Source organism: Hipposideros armiger, unplaced genomic scaffold (assembly GCF_001890085.2).
Source record: "Hipposideros armiger isolate ML-2016 unplaced genomic scaffold, ASM189008v1 scaffold_760, whole genome shotgun sequence".
Taxonomy (NCBI): domain Eukaryota; kingdom Metazoa; phylum Chordata; class Mammalia; order Chiroptera; family Hipposideridae; genus Hipposideros; species Hipposideros armiger.
In genome coordinates, this window is record NW_017732110.1 from 160,911 (window position 1) to 188,884 (window position 27,974).

General features: G+C 44.6%; 2 protein-coding genes across 3 annotated transcripts in view; one reads left to right on the forward strand and one right to left on the reverse strand.

The window, feature by feature from the left end:
- Nucleotides 1-165: 165 nt before the first annotated feature.
- On the forward strand, nucleotides 166-25,363 carry RIOX2 (ribosomal oxygenase 2). Of its 2 annotated transcripts, none has more exons than XM_019628220.1 (10): nucleotides 166-289; nucleotides 4,433-4,903; nucleotides 9,812-9,931; nucleotides 11,061-11,189; nucleotides 16,498-16,601; nucleotides 19,861-19,963; nucleotides 20,680-20,848; nucleotides 22,785-22,873; nucleotides 24,266-24,352; nucleotides 24,772-25,363. In XM_019628220.1, the coding sequence occupies exons 2-10, from the start codon at nucleotides 4,472-4,474 to the stop codon at nucleotides 24,928-24,930; spliced, it is 1,392 nt and encodes a 463-aa protein (XP_019483765.1). In that variant the 5' UTR covers nucleotides 166-289; nucleotides 4,433-4,471; the 3' UTR covers nucleotides 24,931-25,363. The 2 variants fall into 2 exon arrangements, with proteins under 2 accessions (XP_019483765.1, XP_019483764.1); XM_019628219.1 differs by having other exon boundaries at nucleotides 167-289; nucleotides 20,677-20,848.
- The window catches only part of CRYBG3 (crystallin beta-gamma domain containing 3), a 108,012-nt gene continuing 105,209 nt past the window's right edge, over nucleotides 25,172-27,974 (reverse strand). Inside the window, exons 21-22 of the mRNA XM_019628218.1 lie at nucleotides 27,687-27,846; nucleotides 25,172-26,890 (exon numbers count right to left, since the gene is read on the reverse strand). Of these exons, the coding sequence (XP_019483763.1) occupies nucleotides 26,802-26,890; nucleotides 27,687-27,846 (249 nt within the window). The 3' untranslated portion in view covers nucleotides 25,172-26,801. The remainder of the gene's footprint in view (nucleotides 26,891-27,686; nucleotides 27,847-27,974) is intronic.

The following is a 27,974-nucleotide window of genomic DNA, read 5'->3' on the forward strand; positions in this document are numbered from 1 at the left end:
CGGGGTCTCCGGGCTGAGGACGAGCGCGCGCGCGGGAAGTTTGAGGCGGGGCGGGAGCGCGAGGCCCGCCTGCCTGGCGTGGCCGCCACGTGGGCCGAGCGCCCCGGCGCTCCGGCCGGCCTGAGGGACGCACTTGGCCTCTGGGACCTCGGGGGCGGGGGCGGGGCCGCGGCGTCTGTGTCAGGCTCGTCCCACCCGGACTTTCAAAGGACAGCCTTCCCGTCCCAGTCATTCGCTCGTCGCCACGTGTTTCTAAAACGGCTGCCGGGACAGTTGGGTTGTCCAACAGGTTTGTAAGAAAGACCAGGTTGTTCCCTGTGCTGTCCGGAAGTGTGTAGTCCTGGGAGCCCCAGGATCTTCATTACTCCACTAATTAGCTCTGAAGTCGGTGCCAGGCCTTTCATGTCACTGGGCTTCTGTTGAAGTGGAGGAGCCTGATTGACCCAGCTTTTCCCACCATCGTTTGGATGGTTTTTGTCTCTTTGGCCGCAGCCTTTGTAACATCGTGATCACTAAAATACATTGAGGAGGTGCAATCCATTTTTTTCCTCTAAAATAGAACTAAAGAGGTAACTGGCAATCACAGATTTGGTCAACAGGAGAACCAGTTTTCCCTCTCTGAAATGATCAACAATTTTTTGGGTCCTTACATGTTTTAGGCCAGCCTAGGCAAACTTGTTATAGGCAATATATCACTTCCGTCAGGTAGCGGTGTGTGTGTAATTGAGCCGAGTGACTATGATCCCCTATGTTAGTGGATCTAAAATTTACGTAGAGAACATACTATATTAACTCAGGTTTCCGGGCCCCAGCCTACCAGAAGTGCTAATCCGGTAGGCTGGGGCCCAGAAATTTTCATGTTCAGAAGCATCCCTGGTAACCCCCACACAAAAGCTTTGCAGATTATAAAGACATACCTCCCTCCCCTCATTCGTTATAACCACTGATGGCTAAGTGCCTTTCAGCTCTGACAATACTGTTGAAGGGCCAGTTGCCATCAGAAGAATAATCCCCATTATTCTTGAATATACCCCATTATTCTGAAAATACCATCTGTTTCCTCCAACTTTGTTTTTTGTGTAAGGCTTTTGAGACTTTTCTCTAAAATTATATACAAGAGATGAAAACGGGGGGGAAAAATCATTCAGCAAACATTTCTTAGGGTCCTCCTATTTGCCACTCTTAGGATCTGGAAATGTGCATGTACAGCCATCCTTTCCTTCAAGAAGCTGTGTTATGACTTCTTGTCAGTGACTATCTCTATAGAAAAGATTAAGACACTTAAAAATATAAAGGCCGTTTCTATTTGTTGGCTGTGGAATGGCTATCAGTATGGATTATTTTCTACAGTTTTAATCCTTCAAAGGTGTTTAGATTAATTAGTGTTTTTTATCAGTGGGCAGTTAGTAAGATATAAACCATGAATCTTTTGGCTTAATCATTTTACATTTTAATACTTGTCAAATTAGACAATTGCTTTTTTTTTAACTTTTTCTAATTGAAATAGAATTGATATAACATGTTAGTTTCAGGTGTACAACATAATGATTCCGTATTTGTATATATTGTTATATGGTAACAATTGCTTTTTAAAAGCTTACTTTTTCCCCCCTGTAGCTTTATAAAAATATTAAATTTCTGTTTGGGTGGTCTGTGAGGTTTATAGGCCGACTTGTGTTGGCTGTACTTTCCTAGACAAAGCATTCTCTTGTTTAATTACCATATTTCTTAGATTCTAAGTCATGCTTTTTTACTTTTTATAGTTTCTGAAATGATGATACATCTTTCGATTTTTGTATGTTCTATGTGATATAGTATGTCATCTGTTCTCTCCACTACTCCCCACAAGCTGTTAAAAAGAAATTGTCATCTTACATTATGGGTAGTGCGAGAATCAGAGAAATAGTATATTTTTCCAGTAACCGCTAAGCTAGCTTCCAATTAATTGAGCCTGTTAATCATTTCGATATGAACATAGAGAAACAGTAAATGATGTAATTTTGGTAGCATAAGTAGTGAAATGTATATTGTAACAAAAACATTTGTTACGCAGTGCTGAGGTTGATTTGTTAGTAAGTGTAGATGGGAAAAATATTTTAAGTGATTTATTTTTGGCTTAAGTGTTCTGTGGACTCTGTTTAACTACACTTCTTGGCGATAGTGCTTATACTGGATTCAGATATTGTGCTTAAAGATCACAAGCCTTTCACTTGCATTTTCCTGCTGCTTCCATCCCTTAAATGTTAAACCAATTGTGAGGGATAAGAGATGTGTGGCTGAATATGAAATTACTTCATCATAGGGTATTTTTAATGATATGAGCCCTCTGAGCTAATCTAAATTTTTAAAAATTAAATGTGAGCCATGTTGGGGGTCCCCAAGACCATTGTAAGTTCAGTGACTTACTGGGTAGCGGCAACTGGGTAGCGGCTACCCAATTGCCAACCAGGGAAGGTCATTAGACATTCAGTACCCAGGATTTTTTTTTTTTTTTCAATAGAGGGCTGGTCACCTAGACGCCCTCTGCCTGGCACTACCAAACTCCCAGACTCCCAGAAGAAAAGCTGATGTTCATATAAACCACGTTGTTTGCACAAAGAGTTTAGGTACAGTGGGTCACTCTTATCATTTAATGGTGGTGGGAATGCTAGGGAAATCGAAGTTCCCAGATGTCAGCTGTAAGCTGGCCTTACAGATTAACTAATCAGTTTTTATGTCTGAGTTCCAAGTACTAGCACTGTTTTGTCTCACTGAAGACTTGGTTCAATGAGAAATCAAAATGGTCTGGAAAACTTAAGAATAGGAAACATTTTCAGAAAAGTCTCATGGATGACATACCTGAAAACATTAAAGTTTAGCTTTTTCTAAGCCTAAACCCTTAGGCCTCAAATACAAGCTTTTAGTATCAGTTTTTATTAGTTCTCCACCAGGGTCCTGTGTTTCCCTACCAATAGCCCTTGATCAGAGCTGTCTGTGCGTACACAATTTAGAAGCTAAAATGAGGCCACTAGGGAGCTTTATATTTTGATGTTTCTACTTCCTAATTTGTTCATTTTACATTCAGGTTGCATTCTAAATGTTCATTTATAAATTACTTGTTGCAATGTGTAACATTATTCCAGGGTGCTTACTTCCCAGGCCAGACCACTAATTCTCCTTAGCAGTGTAGCCGAAACATAGCTTAGTTATATAAGACACAGGAGCAGAACACAGTGTTCTTGCAGTTCTGATAGCCCAACAAAATAGGAAACCCTAACATCTATAAATAAGCTACTGGTCTCTAGGAGATATTGGTTTTTATAAGTTCAGGTTTTTATAATCATTTTGGGACAGCGACTCCTTTAAACAATGGACACCTGCCCCCCCTGCCCCGAAAAAAAATATTTTAAAATAGAAATTTGCAGTTCAGGGAATTCATATAATTTGAGTTACCCTTCTTGAACCCCAGGTGAGGGACACCTGCATTGTAAATGTGACAGTAGTTGTGGTTTGGGGTGGTTCTGAGAGAGGCCTGGAGGTGTTGCTCGTCTTGCTACTCAAGTGTGGTCTGTGGACCCGCAGCAGCAGTGTCACCTGGGAGCTTGTTAGAAATGCAGAATCTCAGCCCCACCTCAGATCTAGCCCAGGTGATGGGTACGTACATTCAAGATGGTGGAGTGCTGTGTTAGAGGTTGGCATTTTATTGTGTCTTAGTTTAAAAGTTACAGCTTTTTAAAGACTTGGTATAATAGAACTATTTTTAGCCTTCACTTTTCAGCCTCTAATTAGTTTGTTTTTCTAATGGGGAAGGGGTTTCCGATAAAGTGGCAATTTTCAGGAATAAGCTGAGATCTGGGAGTGAGGAGGTTCAGGTGCTTGAGGAAGCTACTTGGGAGCAGGCAGCTTCTTGCTCCAGCCACCAGGTGGCACCACTGGCCCAGGGGACTACCGGTTGCTCTCCTGAACAAGAAGCAGTTGGGGGTGAAGCTGTGGTGGGGAGCACCTGGTGGTGGGGAGCACCTGGCAGTGGGCAGCTGTTGGTAGCTCTTTAGTCAAGTGCTTGTTACTCAGAGTACATCTAATTAGATTTGGGACCTGGTGCTGATTGAGGCCAAATTAAAGATTTTTGACTTGCTTTGTCAATGGCCACAGGCTAAAACTCGGAGTAGAAACTGCTAAGATAGTTGGGTCCTTTAATTTGGGATAATTACACTTCCTAATAAATAAACAATGAATTCCACCACTTAGTGCTTGTGTACAAGGAAAACATACCATCTTTTAGCTGAATGTTTAATCTGGCCTTTGAGACTGAGTCCTGTTTTGGAAGAAATGGTGTTGGCTTAAGTCTGTATCACACCCTGGAGGAAAAGGCATCAACTCAAGGCGCCATGGTCATGCAGTTGTGTGTGTACGATCTGCTAACACCAACACATGTCCTTTGTTCTCTTGGTAGGTTTGCATTTCCTCACGGCTGTGTCCTGAAGACAGAACCATGCCAAAGAAAGCAAAGCCTGCAGGGGCTGGGAAGGAAGAGGGGCCCGCTCCCTGTAAACAGCTGAAAATGGAGGCAGCTGGGGGGCCCTGGACTTTAAACTTCAGCAGTCCCAGCGGTCTCTTTGAAAGTTTAATTGCGCCCATCAAGACAGAGACTTTTTTCAAGGAATTCTGGGAGCAGAAGCCCCTTCTCATTCAGAGGGAGGACCCTGCTCTGGCCACGTATTACCAGTCCCTGTTCAAGCTGTCTGATCTGAGGAGTCTGTGCAGCCGGGGTATGGACTACGGAAGAGACGTGAATGTCTGCCGGTGTGTCAATGGGAAGAAGAAGGTTTTAAATAAAGATGGCAAAGTGCACTTTCTTCAGCTGAGAAAAGATTTTGATCAGAAAAGGGCAACAATTCAGTTTCACCAGCCTCAGAGATTTAAGGTAACAGGTTCTCCCCGCTGCAGTATCCTTGTTTGTATTAAAAGTGCTTTCCGTTTGGTCACGGATCAGCCCATGGATGAACCTGTGGATTGATGATCATTTTCCTCCTGCCAGTGTGAGAAGAGGCGGCTCCTGTTTGGACTTTAAATGTATCCCAAATTAAGAGATTCTGGTTACCTTTTGGACAAATTGTTAGAAAATGTCCATCATTCAGGGTGGACGTGATTGGGTGTCATCAAGATGCACAAACTAAATTCTGTTGCTAGTTTATAAAGTTTATTACAGTAACATTACGCCTCCGGGAGCATGCTCTGGGGGCTGGTGTCGGTTTGGTATATGGTAGACATTTCGGTTTGGTTTGTCCTGTCATTATAAAGGCGGTCATTTTCTTGTTGAAGTTGCTGCCTTTTACTGCCTGCATCTACCTAAGTAGAGGCTTCAGAGCCATGACTGGATCACACTCCAGATGTATGTTCAAGAAACATATTTCTTCACCTTTATAAACAGCAGGCCACCTGTGTGGCCGTGAGGGCCTGGGGCTGCAGTCCTACATGTAGGATAGCTTTGATTTGCAAGCCCAGAATACTGGCTAACTTTTTAATTTTCTCCACATCAGTGAAGAGTGGAGAAGGAATTTGCCTCCTCTGGGCTCAGTTTCTGCATTTATAAAATGCAGATTCAGGATGTGCTAATCTGCTTTTGTAGAGGTTGGAGATCTTTACATGACAGGCGGCCCCAAACAATCTGATGGCCTGTTCGGAGTCCTATTTTATCCCATTCAGAAATCCCCTTCAGTGACCCACAGCTGAATCGAAGTGGCAGCACGGGAGGAGGAGGAGAGCAGTTCACGAGGCTCCATATGCAGGGGGTATATGTGCAAAGATTATATGCAAAGATTCTGGCTGTGTTGGTGGCTCCTGGATTTTGTGATCAGTTACCAATAATGCTTCTCATGACTGACCTCAAGAGTCGCCCTGTTAGATCCCATTGTGTCTCATCTGGTGATTAATCTGGTGAATGATTCTCTTTCTTGTCTGAAGGATCCTGAACCTATTTGTACTCTATATAAAGTTTAAGTAGGCTTAGATTTTTTAGCACAAGTCCTGATTTCAGATATTCCATTGCAGGCTATCATACGATATGGAAATGTCTATGGAATTGCCAACCTTTTGGCCCAAGCACCCAACAGGAATTCATAAATCACTTGCCAGATATGACATGAATTCAGAAAATGGGGACACCATGGTGCTTCTCTCTGAGCCAGTCCTTGAACTCTTTACTTGGCTAGAAGCAGCACCTTTCTTAAAAGAGTAGGTTTTAGACACCTAAGAATTATGAACATAAAAGATCACTGAAGTTGATTACATGTAATTTGGTTACAGACCAATAGAAAGCTATTGTTTGCCATATGTGTGTTGTCCTCTGTGGCTTCATTTCTATACTTCAGAATCATCTTGGGCGTTGCTCATCTACTTAAGCCCTGCATGTTCTTCCTCCTCGATTCCAGGTGGTCAGAATGTATTTCCCTTACCCTGCGGCCTCAGCTGTTTGGCCATGTTTATTAACGCAAGAAGGATGAGTTCTCTCAGTCTAAACTCAGACACCAGGCTAGACTAGGATGCACCCTGTTTTGCTTTTTTTTTTGTCTTTCCATCACCAGTAGTTGACAGACCTACAAGCTGTTGGAGCTCACTCTCTTACACTAGAAGCTGGGTTCTAAATATATCATGAGGAGGTTTAGTGTTGTGTGTGTGTGTGTTTAGGAATGGGTACATTAATATCAGGATAGGAAAATCTAGCGGCAGTTCAGCCCCTTGTTTACTGGGTCTCACAGTGTGCACAGCTTATTGTAATTAGTCTGGAAATGAGTTAACCAGAGAGCCATAGTGGTTCCCCACCTGCGTTGTGTAATCTGTATATCAAACATCTGGGTGAGCTCACCAAATATTTACACGTGTTAACTTTAGAATCTTCCAAAAGACATTTGAAATAGGGCAGTCATTGTGGTCTCCGTTTTCCATGTAAAAAAAATTGGAGTTCACAGATGTGACTTTTCCATAGCTACTAAGTAAGGACTTCGGATTCCACATTTAAGGCATTTTCCTACTGTACTTTTAAAGATGTTAATTGAAAGGTAGGACTTTTGGCATGTTTGTTTTTGCCTTTCTTTAGGCGTACACGTGGGCTTCTGCTATTAACTATGGCATTCAGTTTTGATTCTGTGGGGGGGGTCAGTGGAGAGAGGAGGTTGTACCCAGGTAGGAGAGAGGCTCCCATTTTTTTCATTGTTCTGGGGCCCTCCTTGGCATCTGCAGGCATAGATGGGAGTCTTGAGTTAAGGAGAAGACACATTTCAGGGGCCGTGGTTGTGCCTATGTCAGCGCTGGTGAAGCAGTTACACTTGTGTACTGCTTTGCAATTTAAACAGGATGGGGAATAAGTTGTGTTGTGCTGTTTCCCACAGTCTTAGAGTGTGAGCCTTCATTTTACAAATAAAAAAGCTGAAGTCACCGAGCTTGTAACTATAACTTGGACTGAGATGGTTTGCCTCCACATCTCTTTGTAGTAGGCCACACTTGGCAGATTCAGAAGCTAAAGATCCAGTAGAGATGGGAAAATTGTTCGGTCGACAGGGTTTTCAGTACCCTTTAAGAAGAAAAGATACACACACACACACACACACGCACACACACACACACACACACACGCACACACTCGCACGCTCATACACTCATCAATTACAGACCCAGATGGTTGAGTTGGGATCCCTAAAGTCACCCGTATGGTCCTGAGACAGCTCTCAGGCCAGCAGAGAAGGGAGAAGCCCTGTTTTTCCAGTGGTTCGAGTCACCATATAAATGTAATTACAGAACCAGGTCCTGCCAGCCCCTCCCTGGTATAAATTAGACGCCTTGGGAGCTCTGACTCTTTGGAGCTGTTCAAATGCCATGAAATTACTCTTCCTGTGTTAAGTAGAACCTCTGAGATCTATAGAGTAGCCCAGTGGTCTTTATAAAGACATCTCCCAAAGCTTTCTTCATACTGACCCAGTTCTTTCCCACTTGATATTTTTAATACTGTAGACCCCTTTTTAGCTCAGTGGTAGGATTTACTCCCAAGCTGTGGTCATTGGTTTATCCAGCAAATACTTTAAATATGTTTTAGTGTTTTCTATGTGCTGGTCACTATACATTCATATGCCTGAAACCGGTTCTTCAAAGTCCTTTGACTGGTCTTTCTTTAAGATAATTCCTTAGATGGTGTAGAGTTGTGGTTAAAGGTAGAGCCAGGCTGCTTGGATTTGAATCCTGGCTCCATCATTTACTAGCTGTGTGTTCTCATACCTCAGTTTTCTCATCTGTAAACGAGCTAATGATAATACCCAGCATCTGAGATGGGATTCTTCGGAGAGTGATACAATTAATAAACGTAAAGCACTTAGAAACAGTGCCTTGCACATAGGAAGTGCTGCTGGTATCATGTGGCCTAATTGCTGCCTCCCTTCTTCTTATCTGCCTTGGGAAAATCAGGTTCTTTCCCTCTTGCAGGAATATATGGCTCCTCTCTAGGCCCCTTAGTCTGATTTATACCCTACAAGCAGATTAGTGCCTGGAGAGAGGGAATTTCTCTCCGCCCATTTCCTCCTTCTCTGTTTGTACCCTCTTCCTACATTATCATTTCTGCTTCCCTTGCTTTAAATATCAGTTTTGTGCAGGGAATTCCCAAATGTAAATCTCTAGCCTTGACTTCTTGCCAGAACTTCAGACTTAGACAGCCAGAAGCTAACTTAAAAATATCTCCGTGTGGGGGCGGGGCTCAGTGGCTCAAGCTTAACATTTCTAATACAGAACTCATTTTTCCCCATCTGAAAAACTTGTTCTTTAGCAAGTCTTTTCCATTTCAGTAAATGGAGCTGGGAGCTAACTAATTGCTCCAGGCAAAAACCCAGCAGTATATTTTTTTACTCTTCCCATTCCCTTATAGAGCGCTTTGGATTTATTTAGTCCATCCACAAGTCCTACCAGTGCTACTTTCAGAGTGCATCTCAACCTTTCCACCGCACTGCTCATTTCTCACCTGGGCAGCTGCCTTAGTAGCTTCCCAACTGATCTCTCTTGCTTTTCTACAGTCCATTCTTCACTCAATAGCCAGAGTGAGCTTTTTAAAAATATAAATCGATGGCTGTCATTTTCCTGCTTAGAGCCTCACATGAGCCCAGACTGCCTGCCTAGCCAATCTCGTATATGTGCTCGCATCTTTTCTGTGGTGTCTGCAGTGGAACAGAAGATTCTTGAGGGCAAGGATCTTGGTGGGTTTTCACTGCTTAATTCTCGGTGTCCGGGACATCATGGCTGTGCTGTAGAGACTTGGGAAGCAAATAAGAAATGTCCGGGCCGGCCAAGTGGCGCGTTGGTTGGGAGCTGGCTTGTGACGCCAGAGGACCCTGGTTCGGATCCCACATATGAGGGCCAGTGACACTGCCCTCTACAGCTAAGATGCTGAACAACAGCTCAACCTGAAGCTGAGCTGCCGTGAGTCGCAGGTGATGGCGTAAGCTGCAGCCCCTGCTGCAGTGGGTTGCCATGGGCTACTGTGTGTAGCCAGCAGCCAGCGTGAGTAGCCAGCAGCCGCAGTGAGCAGCCGTCCAGAAGCCGGCGACCGATCTGCCTCGCCAAGGAAGAGCGCAATGATGGTGCCAACTTGGGCCAGTGAAGCAACGTCCTCCACAACTAGACTGAAGACCAAAAGGACAGCAACTTGTCTGTTCCCCTTCCCCCAATTCCCCAGCACTGTTCCCATCCCCAAATTCCCCCCCCCCCAAAAAAAGAAAAAGAAATGTCCCTCCTCTCACTGCTAATATATTGTTCACCTCCTCCCACCCTTTCTTCTCTCTTTTCCCCACTAAAGGATGAGCTTTGGAGGATCCAGGAGAAGCTGGAATGCTACTTTGGCTCCTTGGTTGGCTCGAATGTGTACATCACACCCGCCGGATCTCAGGGCCTGCCGCCCCATTATGACGATGTTGAGGTACGAGGAGGAAGACGGCTCACCTCCGGGAAGCAGGAGTTGTGTGAGCCTGGGTTAGGATAGTTGTCAGGGTTCAGCGCTGCTCTTGGGCCAGGTCTCTGTCCACTCTTCCTGTGTAGCCTCTGGAGATCTTGACCCCACCTAGATCCTGGGCCAAAATTCATCCCACCAAACTGGTTTCCTGGCCCTTCTCCAAGGGAAGAGATTGTTTCCAGCCTGATGAATATAAAGAGCTACAGATTCCTATGAAACAGGTATTTGTTGAGTTTATCTACAGAAAAGTGTGATTGGCTTTTTCTTTAATTTCACAGAGTATGGTCTTTAATAAGGTGAGGTCACAAGCAATCCTTACATCTGCTTTCATTTTGTCCCTTTTGCTGCCCCAAACTATTTTTTTTTTTCCTTGTGAAAATCTTGGGGCAGCTTGAATGAAGGTCATGGTTTCACTTAAGCGCTGGCACCTAGACAAGTGTTGATTTCACTCTGCTGTGGCTGCCAAAAAAAATTAACTCTTTGGCTTAGGTATTTCGTAGTTTTATTTTTGTACTAATACAAGGTGTGAACACAGAGTAATTAGCAAAAACTCCCTTTGTCCTCCTTTGAGAGCAATTTGATATCAATACATTTTTCAAAAGTTCTTGGTTAAAAAAAAAAAAAAGAAAACGCTTTTAACAGAGCCTTAAAATATCTTTGGCTGAATGAAGAATAAAAAAACTTGAAGCTTTCCTATCTGCCAACGATTATATTCAGGATTTTAGACTTTCAGTCATACCTGAAGCTTGGCTTTTCCATCAGAGATTATGGGCTTTCAGTTGTCTGATAGTGGATTTAAAGGAATGAGATAGTGGGTATGTAGTGGGATTGTAAAGAGCTCAGTGAGGTTTCATGAAAGTGAAAAGAATGAATATCCTTCTAGTATCAGGGTTCATGATTACCTATTTTTAAAAGTGAAAACCAGTAGTGGCAGCTTTTAAGTGTGGAGTGCAATGTGTATCTCTGATCTTTCATTTCTATTTTTTATCTGCAACTTGTAATTCATCTAAGCCCTCGGAGGGCTCCTATTCTAGAAGCACTGCCTCGCGAGTTGTCGGGAAGCCCTCTGACACTCCGGTCCTGTGGCTCTCTGCAGGTTTTCATCCTGCAGCTGGAGGGGGAGAAACACTGGCGCCTCTACCCCCCGACACGGCCCCTGGCACGGGAGTACAGCGTGGAGGCTGAGGACAGGATTGGGAGGCCAGCACACGAGTTCACGCTGAAGGTACGGCACTTCCATTGCGGGCACCTCTCCTGAGACAAGTTCAGGGTTGAGGTTTACTGTTCATGTAATGGTCCCCGTGGGAAGGTATCCAAGAGTTACAGGGCAGGGGAGCTCTTGTTCCAGGCAGCCAGCACATACAGCTTCCCAGGGAGTCTTGGTAGGTTGCACTTGTGGAAGAGAGCGAGGAAGCACTAAGTTCATTTTCCATATAACGTGTCTCCAAATATAACCCACGTTCAACAGGAATCAATTATGAATTCAGTGTCCCCTGACTTATCTCAACTAAAAGTGGAAGGTGTGGCCTTGGGCAGCTGTGCCGAATCTACGACAGCGGTCAGCATGGGGCTGTAGGCTGCTTAGGCAGAGCACAGCCAGAGGCCCCTTCTTTTTTTTGTTGGTAAAATTCCAGTATGACCCATTTTCCTCCTGATTGTGCAGCTGACTCTTTCTGCACTCACCTCCCTTGCCCTTGCATAAAGTCACTAGAAGGATAGTAGTTATGAAAGCCCTTGAGTCTTCCAGGAAGCCAGGTAGCTTGATCACATGCTAGTTTGTTGGTGTCTTGCTGCTGAGAAAGTGTCTTTGAGCAGTTAGCCTGGGCATGATCATAGCCAGTCACCCTAGCAGGTGAGTTTCTTGAGAAAAAAATCTTAGAGGGAAAGAATAGCTCCATAATTAAACTTGATGCCATCGCCTACAAAACATAAATTTTTATTTCCTTCAGTGGCAGTAAGATAATTCAAACCATTCCTAAGATTCTGCCTACCTGATAGCATTGCATATAGTTATTGGGGTGTTTTTTTTTCATTTTTTATTTCTTGTCTCTTAAAGTTATAATTAGTGTCTACTTCTTACTCAGTGCCTAGGACCCTTTGTTCATTTTAAATACTTTGCCTGCCTACCAGTAACTGGGGGAAACAATGTCCCTTTTCTAGGATGGGTGCCTATATTATAGGAGACTTAAATACAACAATAAAGCTACTCTGCATTTTTTATGCTCTTGGTCAGCAGTCAGCAAACTGTGGCCCATGGGTCAAAAATATGGCCTGGTGCCTGTTTTCATAAATAAAGCTCATTGGAACACAGCCACACTCATTTCTGATGTGTAGTCTAGGGCTGCTGTCACATTACACTGCAGAGTGGGCTAGTTGCCATAGAGACCACATGGCCCAGAAACCACAAGTATTTATTATCTGGCCCTTTACAGAAAGAGTTTGGCAACCCAGCTCTTGGTGAAGCATGTTTATTTAGGCGCTTGGTTGATTATTTTTAGGCTAAAGACTAAGCCATCCATGGTCGCTGAGGCCAGGACTTAGTTACCCAGACTGACTGCTGGCTGCTCGCCCTGCCCCAGGAGGTCGGGCTTCACAGTGGTCTTCAGGGCGGATGGCGTGGGCCTTGGAGGGGTGGAGCACTGCCCACTGATCATAGCCGTCCTGGTCACAGTTCATTAAGAAAAGCCCTGAGGCTCCTGGGAGAAGGACAGCATCATGCACTGCAGGCTTTTTCAACTTGTATGTTTGTATACATGTGAGTTTTTAATTGGTGAAACACTTCCAATGAAATCTTGCGTAAATGCCCAGTATGTGGAATAGAAAAGCTGAGCTGCGGCGGGTGTGGGGGCTGCGATGAGAGTCCTGGAGCCCTTCTCGTCCCTCTTCCTCTCTCCTCCATGGCAGCCTGTGTGGTACATCTGCCAAATTCAGGATTTAGCGGGGCGAACACCAACCCTGTGGTGGCAACACCATTCTGTGGCTTGGGGAGCTGACAAATCTGAGTTCGAATTCCTCTGCTGTCACTTAGGGGCTGTGTGTCCTTGGGCAAGTTATTTATCTAAGTCTCAGTTTCTTCTTTATTAAAATGGAGATCATCATATTTACCTTACAGGTTGTAAGGATTGAAAAATATTACTGTGATGCTTCCCTAACAATGAAATTCCCTAGAAGAGATGGCCATATGCCAGTATATTGCAGCTTATCAAATTACCTCAAGCTCAGTGGCTTAAAACAACACAAATTTATTATCGAATAGTTCTGCAGGTCGGAAGTCCAAATCACTTGGCTGAGATCAAGGTGTCAGCAGGACTGCGTCCCCTCTGAAGGCCCTAGGGGAGAACCTGTGTCCTGGCCTTTTCCAGCCTCTAGAGGCCGCCTGCGTTCCTTGGCTCATGGCTCCTTCCTCCATCTTCACAGCCAGGGACATGGAGCTTAGTTTTTCTCGCACTGCTGTCTCTGGTTCTCTTTTGATACCCTCTCCCATTTTTAATGATCCTTGTGATTACAGTGGGCCTACCTGGATAATCAGTCCAGAAAAATCTCCCTTTCAGCAACTCAATTCTGTTTGCAGCCTTAGTTCACATTGTCCGTGTAACTTAAATATTCACAGGTGCCAGGGATTAGGACCTACACTAATCTTTGGGGACCCTGTCACAACGCCCTGTCTTCATTTCCTCTCCTCCTCTCAGGAGCCCCTCCCTGTAGGTTCTCCCCACCATTCCTCCAGAACCACCCTCCTCAAGGATACCAGTGACCTCCATGTTGTCAGGGACAGTGGTCAGCCCTGAGTTTCCATCTTTGTCTGCCTGTTGGCAGCATGTGACAGTGGGTCACTTCGCTTTCTTCCCTGGACTCCTGGGATGCGGCCTCTCTCGGCTCTCCTTTCATGTTGACTGTTCCTAGTTATGTTCCTTTGCTGTTTGTCCTCCATCTTCCCACCTCTGCAGGTTAGGGCGTCAGGGCTCATTTCCTGTACCTCTTGTCTCAATCCACAGCCATCCCAAGGTTTTTAATCCCCTCCACACTGATGTGTTTTAAGTGCTGTGTTATATTTCCAGCCCACGTCTAGACCAGGGGTCGGCAAACTTTTGAGACAGAAGAGCCGCCAGAGTTCAGCAAACTGCGGCTCATGAGCCACAGGCTCTGAAGTAAAATTGAAAATGTAAAAACTATCATAGTTTCATTTATAAAATTGTTAAAGGATATTATTCACATAATGGTGATTATGTAAAAATATATTTATGGCTCTTGAGTAATTTTTAAATTGTTGTGAGGGACAGGATTGGCTCTTCCAGGGGTTGGCAAACTTTTGAAACGGAACATACCCAAAGAGCTGCATGTGGCTCGAGAGTCGCAATTTGCCGACCCCTGCTCTAGCCTCTTATCTACCTGCCTACTCAATGTCTCCATTGGAAAGGGAAAGGGTATCGCAGATTCAGTGTTCCCCAAATCAGAATCCCATGTCCCAGCCCGTCCCCGGCCTCCTTCTCCCTGTAAACGGGTCCGCATTCTTCTGTTTGTTCAGGATAAAACCCACAAGCGTAGCTTTATACCAGCATCTCCTATCTGATCTCCCCTTTGCAGACTTTTCTGATGTAACAGCCATAACGACCCTTTGAGATCCAGTGAACCCTTTGCACAGACCTCCAGTGACTTTCTATTAAACCCAGAATAAGAGCCAAAGTCCTTCAAACAGTCCCAAAGGCCCTATAATCTGGCCTCTCTGTGCCTTCTCACCTCACCCTCCATCGTGTCTACCTTCACTCACTACCCTTGAGCCACACTGGCCTACCTGATGCTCCTCAAACTTGCCACGCACGCTCCAGCCTCAGGACCTTTGCACTTGCTCTTCCCTGCCCCTGGAGTCCTTTCTCCTCAGGTGGTCACATGGCTGGCTCACTCATTTCCTAAAGGGCTCTACTGAAATGCCCCTCTAGCAGAGAGGTTTCACTGACCATCCTGGATGAAATATTATAGCACCTCTTACGCCAGGCACACTCCACCCCCAACTTCCATCTGCATCCTTCCCCTCCTTCCTCTGCTTATTTTATCTGCATTGCATTCAGCACCACTTGATATTACTTATTTGATATCTCTCGCCCCACCAGTGTCATTGTGCTTACTGTCTCTTCTCTCTTCTCAAATGTTTGTCTTCTCTTCTGGAATGTATTACGTAAGGGCAGGTCTTCGTTTTGTTCGGTGTTCTGTCCCCAGTGCCTAACGTGGGGCCTGGCACGGGGGAGGGTAGGGAAGCATTAATCAGATATTTGTGGGAAGGAAGGAAGGGAGGAAGGAAGAAAGATAGATGTGTGGGCCTCATTCAGAGAGCTGGCACAGAGACACAGCAAACGATAGCTATAATTATGAGTAAAGCATTTATTTACTTGAAGTACTAATTTTCCTGTCAGTTTGGTTCATGGCAAAGAAGCCACCAAGATAGCTCTTTGAATATATATAATTGTATACTGTTTCTCGCTTTAAGGCAAATCTCAACATTAAAAAATAAGTGTCTTTAATCTGATATTTCTTGAGCTCTCCCTCCAGGGCCCAAGCTCTTAACCAGCAAGCCAGACTGTTTCCTGGCTGTGGGTGCAGAGGGGAGATAAGTGGCTCCCAGGATCCTCTCTCTCCTTAGGCAGCTGCTGTACAGAACGTCTTATCTGGGCGGGATTAGGGAGGAGGCAGCTCAGGGCAGCAGTGATTGGGGAGAGTATTTCCACTGGTTTGGGAGAGAAGAGAGGGCGGAGGGGGCTCATCTGCCCAAAAAGTGCCTGATATTTAGCTTCGTCTAGTTTTTAGATTCCAGTGAAGGGTTATATGGTTTTTTCATCCATTTGTCCAAGCATTTCTTGAGCCTGTGTTGTGTGCTTTGGTAGGTTATGCTCTGGGAATACAAGATGGATATAGGCCCTGCCTGTAAGAGCTCACAAACTGTCAGGGACTGGTGGGTAATATAATTATAGTACAACCCCACACCCATTATCGCTCCGAGAACACTGGGTATGGCATTCTCCTTTAATTTTCAAAATAATCCTGAGATTTGGGGTTATTGCCTCCATTTTACAGATAAAGAAACTGAGGCTTCAGGAAGTGAAGTAATTTGCTGGGATTACCGGCAAGTAAGTGTCGGAGTCTGTGTGCATCTAAAGGTCCTGTTATTCACTGCACCACTGAAGGGTGGCGAGGGAGGGAGCAGGCCTCCCAGCCCCAGAGTGTTGCCTCCCTGATCTGGTCTGGGCAGGATACTTTCAAGTGTATCTGGTCTCAGATAATCTTATTTCAAGTGTATAAAGAAAGTGACTTCAGGCACTGAAAGCCTCTCCAGGATTGGGGTTCACAGTGACAAGCTCACGGGCACAGTGACGCGAAACCAGCAGTACCCCACAGGAGCATACTGACCACCCCGTGAATCACTCAGTAGAAGTTTCTAGACTGGAGAACTGAAACTCAAAGCCTGTATTTGTCTCCGTAAAGCACAGGGGCCTGAGAAGATATCCTTATTAATCCCTTTCCCTTTTCTTTTCTTCCTTTAGCCTGGTGGTTTGCTGTACTTCCCCAGAGGGACCATTCATCAAGCAGACACTCCCCCGGGGCTGGCCCACTCCACTCACGTGACCATCAGCACCTACCAGAACAAGTGAGCCCTCTGCCTCCCAGCCTCGCAGCCTGGGACAGCTCCCAGCTGCGGGCCACATTCAGGAAGCACAGGAGGGAGTTGGCCCCTCCCCTCCCACTTACCAACCGCAGGGACATTTCAGGATGCTTTGCTGACTTTGTCTTCCTTTAGCACCCTATCTGTGCCATTGGCCCATCTGGGCTTCCTCCTGGGAATGTCACGAACCTGACTATGTAACACTGGGAGTTCCCTAAATCCAGGCTCCCGTAGTTTGGGAAGGAGCCACAGCTGCAGGTGTGACACTATTAGTGAATGCCAGGCTGGGCTTGCATTGTGTGTCTGTCTGCCATCTGTCTCTTTCTCTTTAAAATATTTTTATTGTGGTAAAATATATATAGCATAGAATATGCCATTTTAAACTTATTTGAAATGTACAATTCAGTGACATTAATTATATTCATGCTGTTGTGCAACCATCACCACTGTTTCCAAAACATTTTCGTCACCCCAGAAACTCTGTAACCATTGAAACCGCTGAGTCCCTTTTAAGGTTTCCACTTTTTACAGTTCATGAAATTAAAGCAGCACAGGCAGTCTGGGGCAGTCAGACTTAAGTGTACATGTACTGAAGACAGTTCGAGTGAAAACCATGTTAAATTTCTGTAAGCGCCTCATCACATGACAGGACCTGGGCTGCGGTAGCACCTTGTGAATGATTTCCTAATAGCAGTGACCTTGCTAGTTGAAATCCCTCTCCAAACACCAGGTATTAATTTATCCTGCATGCAGCTTCTGGTCCCTGTGCCCGTCGCTGGAGTGCAGGCATTGTCTGAAGGGGCTCTGAGAGAACGTACACTGTGGAAGTGGTGGTAGGAGGGAGACAGTTACCAAACTGACAAATCCCATTGTAGGTTTGCAGGAGAGACTCTTGGGAGCATAGAGGAATGCACTTTGCAAAGCTGGGGTGTCAGGGAAGGCTACAGGAGTGACACCCATGCTAGTGAGACTTAACCGATGAGGAAGTAGAGGGCAGGTCAGAAGATCGGAGGAGGAGAGGACCTTCCAGGCCCAGGCCCGGGGAACAGGAAGTCCCCTGCCTTCAAAGCCATACCTTGCAGAACGAGTTAGTAGGCATACCTAGGCCTCCTCGTGTTGACGAGACTGGAGGAACTAGCCGGGGCCTGGATGAAGCTGGGGCTGCCTTTGCCCACACGTAAAAGACCAGAGCTTGTATTAAGCTCCTTTATGAAAAATGCCCTTGTCACTGTGTTTAGGTTCCTTGCATAGTGAGGAATGGAAAGTCACCAAGGCCACCTCAAGAAGAGTGGGGGCCGTTTAGGAGTGGGTCGCAGGAACTACAGAAGGGCAGGCCTGAGGGAAGCTGGAGGCGGAAGTTCATTCTGGACCCAAAGGAGCTCTGGGCCTTGGCAGCCACATAGTGGACCCGTGAGCATTCATGTAGTAATGGTGTCCCACCATTAATGCTACTCAGCTACTTCCTCTTTCTCAGGGTCTCGTCTTTTTCATTTCTCTTACTGCCACCAACTGGTTTTGTAGTCATTGGTTTTCGCTCTCTTGTTTTCCTTCCTCGACTTGTTTACCTCATAAGCTGTCATCACTTCTCCTGCTTCCCTCTACCTCACTGAACCTATCAGCTGTTGCTTCTGCTAATTGCATGCCTCGCTATTTCCCAGTCCCAAGAATGGAGATCTGGTAGTCTGCCCTTGGGTCCCACACACCCCTTCTCCAGTCAGCTGGGCCTGGGGACGAGCTGTCCAAGTTAGGAAGTTGCCTCCCTGGGGCTGTGGATGGACACCGTGACCAGTGTCTGGGCTGGACTGAGATCTGAGCTGATCTGTGTCCATGGTGCTGAGCCAGAATTGGAAAAATAACTCGAGGACCACTTCTCCCTGGAGACATCCCTGTGCTTTGGTCCTGGTGCTCCTTAAGGCACTGGGGGAGGATTTGGGGCCTCTGCCTAACGCCTCTTAAGGGTAGCCTAATGGAACATTTGGGGTCTGCTGTGTGGGACAACAGCAGGTTGATTCGGTTGCTTTTACCAAAGTGCTCTCAAAAGGTAGTAGTCCCACATTTTAGAAAGGCCCATGATCCATTCTAACTCTTAGAAGAGCACAGAGCTCTGTTTAACTGTAATTAAATTCCCCCGGGAACTATTGCCACATGGCTTCACTTACAGCCCTGCAACAGAAGAGTTTATCTTGTGCTGTTGAGGGATCTGCGTGTGTCCTCCAAGTTGAAGTTCAATCTAAGATGGGAGGCTGGGTGGAATGTTAAGTTGCAGAGCGGCTAGGCCACCAGGTAGCAGTGGGTGTCTTGGGGGAAGTGCGGGCATGTGGCTTCTGCCTGCCTTTGCCGCTTCCCCAGGAGGGAAGCATGAAAGTGTTAGTTTTGCTTACTGAGTGAGAAGGAAAAAGCATACTGTGAAGTTCCATTTGGCACATAGCTGATAATTTGAAATCCACTGGTGACACAGGAAAATTTTAAACAGCTTAGAACTGTCTAAAGAAAGCAACCCCACAGAGTGCGTTTCTCTTGCTGGCAACCGTTTGGGAATGAGCCGGTTCTAACTGCCCCTGAGAAAGTAAAGGTAACTGAACACGATGCATATCCCTACTTGTTATTTTGGGCCACTGGCTTCTGCCAACCCCGGTAAAACCGATGCTGGAGCTTAACAAGTTGCAGGGTCAGTTGTTTTGAAATTGATGTTGATGGATAGTTTACTGAGGAGCACCCCTCTTCTATAAGGGACAAGGGAAAATGTAGTGTAACTGCAGATCATCATCCAGTCCAGGGCCTCTGCTGTTACCCTAAATGTGTTGCTTTTGGATTTTTTGTACATGAAATTTATTTTTTGGTCCTATACTGATTGTTAAAAGTTTCCTACAAAGCTCTCTTCATAGATATTTGGGTTACTGTTGAAAACATTAAAAAAAATTGGTCCCGTGAACTTCCTACTTCATGGCAGTATATGATGAGTTCTCTGATATCTTTAAGAGAAAGCATGAATAAAGCCTAGCTTCCCACCTTTGACTTTCCACGGGAGTGTCTGGGAATGGGGAGGGAGAGCAGCAGTGATGGCTAAAGCTCTTCATTTTTATACTGAGTAACGTCAAACTAATTGAACTCAAAATGCCTGTGCAGGGGAGTTGGAATGCAATGGAAGCTTCCGTGTGTAGCGTTTGGCTTTACTAGTCAGTCATCAGTGTTTTCTGTATATTTTGTGTGCATTTACTGTTTTTGTTCTCGGTGCATGTTCCAGTTCATGGGGAGATTTCCTTTTGGACACCATTTCGGGGCTTGTATTTGACACCGCCAAGGAGGACATGGAGTTCCGAGCTGGCATCCCCCGGCAGCTGCTCCTGGTAAGGAGTAAAGGCGGGTGGGAGAGCAGTGGGACTCACGGCCTGGGCTAGCTGCAACCGTGGCCTACATCCGAGGGACCCCGGGGTCCTTCTCTGCTCCTGTGCTGGCCTGCTGAGCTGCATGGGTTGCAGATCAAATGGGTGCTGCACGTTATGTGTGACCCAAAGAACCGAGACACTGTAGGAATACTGGCTGCATACATGGTTGATTCAATAATGTGGCTAGGAGACCTGGAGACCAGTACCCACGAGACTCCTAGCTAGCAGAGGCCTGCTGGAGATCCCGGCCTGCGTGTATTCCCTGGCTTTCTTGTCCTGGTTTTACATTTGAAACAGCTGCACTCTTTGGCTAGCTTGAGATGCGTGAATTCGTGCTGAGTTGAGCAAAGGCTGCCTTCACTGTCTGAAGCAGTCACCTTAGGACAGTGACCTACTTTCCAAAAGGCAAGAGCCAAAGACTGGACATTTCCAGAGAATCCCTTTCCAGGCAAAATCCTGAAAACTGCCTTTTTTTTTTTTTTTTTGTAAACAGTAGGCAGCTTAAGATGAGCAGTGGTTACAAAGAAATAATGGGATGTTATTCGTAAGCTATCTGCCACCCCCTCTATGGATCTGCGTCTACACTGGGGGGTGGTGCTCAGCGGACTACTGAGGAGACAGACCCAGGCAGTGAGTTCTGCTGGAGTCTGGCCAGGACTCACCTCTGTTTCTAGCAGGTGGAAACCACAGCTGCTGCGACAAGAAGATTATGTGGCTTTCTGAGGAAGCTCGCGAACCGGCTGGAAGGCACCAACGCACTGCTTTCAGCAGACATGAAGAAGGATTTTGTTATGAACAGACTCCCACCTTACTATGTGGGAGATGGAGCAGAGCTTTCAACACCAGGTGGAGTGGCTGTTTCCTTCTAGGTGGTTGGGGGCTAACGTGGGATATTTGGAGGCTTTCCTAGGTGGGCACCTCTTTGAGCGGACAGAATGTTGAAGCATTTTAGTTACCGTGCTCCATCTGTCTCTGGTGTGACAGTTGGACAGCACGCGCTGCACACAACCATTAGTGTTCTGCATCTCACGGGTCATCTGCAAAGCCCATGCCAACATGACGGGGAGTGAGAGCCCTGTGATTTGGGGTGAGAAATGTGTGTATTTATAGGTACGCTGGTATTCATCACCTTCAGAAAGTTTTAACAACTTGAACATTGAAATAATTGGAATTAACTCAGAGATGAGTAAAATGTTGTCATCAGCAGGTGAAATACAAGAGTGCCCAAGGTTGTCACCGACTTTCCCCAAGTCCCAGGTGACTATTTTGTGACAGGTTTAGGCTGCAAATGACATAACACACTTGTGGGTGGCTGGGTGATTTCTCTGTCCTGTAGCAACACCATACGCCTGTAGTTGGACAAAATCGGGTTTAGCATTACAATATGGAAGACTGCATGGCATTGGGAACGGGAGACGTCTCAGTAAAAGGATTTATAGGACCTGGGTTTGAGTTGAGTGATTCGCAGAGGGTCGAGGAAGTAGAGCTTTGCTCTGGGTTGGATGCTGTCAGGAAGGAGGGATTCTATGCCTGGGTCTCCTTTGCACCTTATCTATTGGGTTGTCGGAAAAGTCATGACGCATTTTTGCAACGAAAAACAGAAAAAATACATCATGACTTTTCCGACAACCCAATAGTAGCAGGAGGAATGAAATGAGGCTGAAGTTACAACTGGTAAAGCGGCAGCAGTCACTCAGATTAGCCCAGGTAGGGGGCTGTGGGGTCACTTCTGTAGCTTGGATGGTGTTCTTTCCCTGACTTCTGACATGTTTATGGAGTACACTTGTTTTTGTCTCAATCTCTCATAGTCAAGAGTGGCCTTGTATATATTGGTGTTCTGCGAAATTGTCCGATATTCCGCAGGAGAGCCTGAGACACAGCTCCGAGTGCCAGGCCCTTTCAGGCCGCACTTCTTTTTCGCAGTCGGCTTGAGTGAAAGCATTATTTTTACTAACCTTTACAAAAGGTTTGTTTATTGCCAGCTGAGAACCACTAAAATAAAGGTCCCTTCTAACATTGATTCTATTTATATTTTTATTATATTTTGGGGGGGAAGTTTAGGATTTGTTACTGATTGCATTTACTCAAAATAGTAAATGTTCTACCAGCACCTATTTTAATCTTTAACAGAAAAGTTTTTGGGCTAATGGCCCAAGATACTCATCTAACGTTTTCCTTGTCTTAGCCTTTATAGTCAATAAAGCTGTGATCCCTTAAGACTCTCCAACCCGATGACCCTGTAAGGCTAGTCTGTCTGTAGTGGCTGCTTTTACACTCAGTTAAATTCAATTTGGAATTTTTTTTTTCCTGGGAACTTTTACTAGGTGGCTTTTATGACACTGGATCATTTTCCATTGTCACACAACTAATAATTGGTGGGGTGGTGCAGTTTGGACTTAGGTATTCCTTCCAGAGTCTACATGTAGAGCCAGAAGCAACAGAGGATAGAAACTGGGGACAGAAGTGTCCTGTGCAGGACAGGGGCCCCGTCTGTGTTGTGACAGCTGCCGGGCTTTGGAGGTGTTGTCTGTTTAATGTACTTATCAACTCCGGTCGTTACCTATCTAAGCGTCAGTCTGTCTTCACGATGAGAATGGGCTCTGTAAGGATGTAAACCATACCTGAATATTAATCACAAGTACCTGAGCTGGAGAGGGCAGCCCATGTTTGGATCCACTGCATATTGTTAGTCAATGTGGTTCTTAAATAGCTGCACCTGCAAACTGTTTGAGAACTGCTGGCATCCTCATTTGAAAACTGGCTTTCCCTGTGGGTTTTCTAGGTGGACAGTTGCCGAGGTTGGACAGCGTAGTGAGGCTGCAGTTTAAAGATCACGTCGTCCTCACGGTGGGGCCAGATCAGAGTCGCTCTGTGAGTATCAGAGGGGAGGAGGCTTCCTGTCTTCTCTGGGCATTTCCACTCGGATCTCAGGTTATCAGACCAACAGATGGCCCCCTCCCTTCTCCTCTGGGAATCCCTCTGTTCGCACTTAGTGCTGTTGCGTTCTTCGAGCAGGTAATGCCCGGACCTCACTGTTCCTGCCCGTTGGGCATTGAAGGCTCTCTGCTTTCCTCCCGTGTGGTGGCTAGTGTCTGGTCTTGGCCTCTGCCCTGATTCGGGCCATTATGCCTCAGATACCTGCAGGCCGTTTGTGAGCCTCCCTGTCTCAGTCCCTCCCCAGCATCCTGTCCAGTGTGCAGCTCTCTTTACATATGGTTTTGTTGATGTTTCTTCTTTAAAAAAAAATTATCTGTCCTGTAGAAGGATAATCTACATTCCATAACCTTGCCATCTAACCCAGTGGTTCCCCAGACTGGCTGATCGTAGAATCAGCTGGAAAACTTTGAGATTATAAATTTCTGGGCTTCATCTGGTCTGGGTTGGAGCCTCTGCATTTCTTAGTAAACCTTTATTGTCCTAAGGACCTTGGGAACGGTCCCATGCCCTGTGGCTTTACCCTGTTCCTCCTAATCAGCTCCTGTAGGAGGAGACCCCATGAATGATTGTGGGGGATGAGAGTCAGGGGCCACTAGATGTGTCCAAAACCAGGTTGTTGCAGCCATCAGGGCCAGACCTGGCGAGGACTGGTTTCTAATATATACACAACCCCAAAAGTACACATCTTCATTTAAAAAAAAAAAAATCCTAGTTACTCTGATAACCAATCAGTTTTGCGACTATGTTATCAGGCCAAGGTGTTTGACCCTTATTAAGAGGTGACACGAATGACTAAAGGTTCTGGAAGAGACCAGCTGCTCTGTGTAGGAGGGAAAGTGGAGACCATCTGGGAGGCTACTGTAATTGGAATGGAAATTTTTATAGATCACATGGCTGGTATTTCTCAAGAGGTGATATTCACTCCATGGTGTTGATAAATTGTCAATTTGTGTATATCTACGAATGTCAAGTTTTGATGCAAACAAGTGCAGATGTGATTAAAAGAAGAAACTCAAGTGTTTCGTTGATGAGCTGATATACAAATGGTTGCTTTTTAATTAAATCAAGTTTCTGAAGATATAGCAGGTGTATTGTTTTATCTTAAAAGATGATTAACAGTGCCTGTTATTTGTTCTATAGCAATAATAATCTGTGAGAACTGTATAATAAAATATATAACTTTTTGCCAAAAGGATTCTTTATTCAATAAATTTCACTTAAGTGCCAAGGCTTTAAGATTTTTCTTGACCTATACTATTGGAAAATCCTCCTAGTATTGAAGCACTTGATATTGTTGTTGATGATTTAATGCTTTTTTCTTTAAAGGATGAAACTCAAGAAAAGATGGTTTACGTCTATCATTCTTTAAAGAACAGGAGAGAGATACACATGATGGGAAATGAGGAAACAGAGGTTTGTTGGTGTGACGTGTGACTTGGTGGTGGTTGGGAAGAACCTGTGGTCTTTGGTTTATGGGTAATGTGCTTTTCCATGCCTGCAGTGTGGGCTTAACATTTCATACAATTGGCAGCCCTTGCACGAAGGTGATTAAGCCAGACAGTTCTGTGATACACACAGACCAGTTTTAAAAGATACTAGTTGGAACATGCAAGAAAGGTATAATGTAAAACATTTAAATTTAGGATGCCTTCCATAAAGTCTAGGTTTTCAAAGTTACCTAATTATAGTTTCCGTAAATAGGCTATTTGAAACAAGTTTCCTACTTGTGAAGGGTATCAAAAAGTGATATATTAAGAATTTCAGAAGTTTATATGAAAATGCCACTAAAAGACATAAATAATATTTTATCTGACTAGTTTTTCCTTTTTCAGTGTCACGGACTTCGCTTTCCTTTATCTCATGTGGATGCACTGAAGCAAATTTGGAACAGCTCAGCTATTTCTGTCAAGGACCTGAAACTTCCCACAGATGAGGAAAAGGAAAGCCTCGTATTATCCCTCTGGACAGAATGTTTAATTCAGGTAGTCTAGTGCCTTTACAGGATCAAGTGCCTATTCTTTTATACACACACACACACACACAAAGCAAGGATTTATGTGCTAGGGAGCCCCTGGGGCTCCGAGTCAAGACTGGGTAGGAGGACCGGTTCTACACAACTTTCCTTCCGTGTGTGAGACCGACCTGTTACAGGTGGGCAGTAGGCCGTATGTACTAACAGAGAGGCACGTGGAAGAATGGCAAAGTAATGTGTCCCAGGAAGTGACAAAACCGTACTTTTGACAAGTTTATTTAATCCAGTGTGGTAGAAAAGGCACAACTACAATAAATGTATCATTTAAATTTAAATGTCGTTACCTGGCTTTGTCTTTGGAAGAAACTTCTTTAAAGAGCCTCATTGGCTCTAGAAAAATTTTAATGAACATGAAAAAAGAATTGTTTTTTTTTTTTTTTACAATGGAAATACACATACTTTTGTGTATACATAAGCCCTCCCTTTAAAATAAAGTTACTCCTAAGTTTCATTAAATAATACTGCCACACTAATGAGAGGCACTCAAATCTCTGGGCGTAAGGGAGTTTTACAAATGATTCATGAAAGATGACACAAGAGCCTGAGATAGAAGGAAAAAGAAAACCCAATAGTATTTACATGGAAAGACCATGCCTATATAAAAAATACTCAAAATAGTTGGTCTTTGAGCTTAAACAAGTCACTGTTATTTTACATTCTAAAGTGCATATAGATTGATATTTTTTAAAATACCACTGGACAAATTAATCTTTCTATATAAAAATAGGATACACATTTTTCTGCTTTCTGGCAAAAGTTGAGGATAAAAAAAATAGTTGTATCAATGTAAGCATAAAACCAGCTCAGGAGGGAAAAATGCTTGTGAATTGTATAGTTAAAGGTGGTAATGATTAGGTGAAATTAAGTGCAAGATGACATCCTACCTGATTTTGCTCAAAAGAAAGCTATTTAAAATGGAAGTGAAAGTGATTTTTCTGTCATTTCACAGAGAAATCAACTCCACCTTTACTTAAAATGGTCCAGTCAAGGCTCAACTTCTACTTGGTTTTAATTTGAACATTTGAAATTTCCTTTTACTTCAGGCAAAGAAAAATCTGACTATCTTATATGTAAGTGACACAGTCTTTATAAACACTTTTTGAGGGCAGACCGGGCAAAAACTCTAGGGTGAAGTCTCAGCACCAGGATAGGTAAACATTGGTTAGAGTCCTACTGCCCAGAAGGGTTCTCTGTTAATACCTAAGAGTGCAAGGAAGGCCACAGGTTATTTGTGCTTTTTCAGTTTGAAAGACTGAGCAAAGAATGGCCACAGGAAACACTCTTAGTACTTGAGCCTTTTCCTAATAAAACTGAGGTCCCTCCCTGGGATCAGTTGTAAGTATGAATACTTACAGGTTTTCAGTTATAAAAGCCTTTGTTTAGCTAATACAGCAGCTTAAGAAGAAGGCTTATTAAATATGTCTTCAAATATTGTTAAAAAATTACTCATCTTTTTGCAGAAGTATGACTTGACCTATAAGAATTTACTTCCCTGTGCCTTGCACGCATACATGCATCTACTAGGATATTAATAACTGATGCAGGATGCCAGCACCACCAGTGTCCTATGTAATGGCTATCAGGAACAGGTAGAGAGAAAACACACAGCAGTCAACTTGCTCACCCAAAGTGGAGATCAAGCAGGAGCAGAACCTTTCCCAGAAGTCATGACCTAGTCTTGCTAGGAACACTGACTAGCCGGCGAGAATGTTCTGAGCTTCCCCCAAGGTTAACAGCAACAGTCTTCTCTTGGGAGGAAGTTCACTGTCAGCGATCCAGGACGTGAGGTTCCTCTTCCCTTCGCCCTTCCTAGAGATGCGGCAGCTTCTCTCACAATACCTCAATTTCCCATTTCTGGGTTTCTTCTCCCTCCAGGGGCTGATTTACAATTACATGAGTCTTGTCATAATAATTTCCTCCTAAAGTAGAAAGAAATTCCAAAGAAAAAAAATGAATTTGTTTGGACAGGTGCTTAACAGTTTCCACAAGGTGTTGTTCAGCCCACTGGGAAGATTAATATGTCATTTACAAAGTGGTCTGAAATGGGAAAGGAAACTGAGTTTAAACAGGCTTAGAGCTGTTATCCACCTCAAGTCGGACCTTATTATTATGACTCAAAATTGAAAAGCTAAGAGGTGTCACAGATGACTGCATACACAGAGTGCCCTAACAATGAGGCTGAAGAACAAAGTACTCAGCTCGGGCGGAATGGCAGGTACTGCGTTTTGTTTCCGCACTAACAGTGGCTCTGACTAACCCAATTAGAGCAACATCTCTAGAGTAACGCTGGCCCTGACGGTGCTACATTCAAACACAAGGGTAAGTACCTACCAAAAGTTTTAACTGTAGGCTTTTAAGGACTACAGCAATTCATGGCAAAAAGTCAGATGTTTCTGAGAAACAGATGCATTTTATAGTTTGATGTTCAAATTTAAAATTGTTCTCCAAGATCATGGAGCAAATAAAAATTTTACAACTGTACTAATGAACAAAAACCTTAAGACTTTGTCCTTAGTTGTTTTTTTTTTCTGCTTGATCCACACAGGTAATTGTTTTGTGTGTTAGAACAGCATGTCTTAACTTCTTTCAAGCATAATTTAAAATGCCTTAATACTTCTCTTATACATACGGATGTGTGTTACTCAGGAGGGAAGAGGCTTGCAACTTAAAATGGTCTCCAGAAACACAGCACGCTGGGTTTCATCACAGGCCCACCTTTAACATCAAGGACAAGTTGGTCACTGAGATAGGAGCTGATGGTTCCGTTTCTGTTCAGTCTCCACTTCTGCCGGAACTGCCCATGTTCAGGCCACAGGGCTACTTTAGCTCCGGGCATGTCCCGGCCACCAATTACATCAAGGCACGTATCACTGGCCTACAAGGGTGAAGAAATACATCGGTAGTACTGTGTTTGCTAAGACAAATGGAATTGGGTCCCTTTTCTTTCATGAGAACAAATCACAGACATTACGTGACTACGTCTTATCTGAAAAGAATACTATT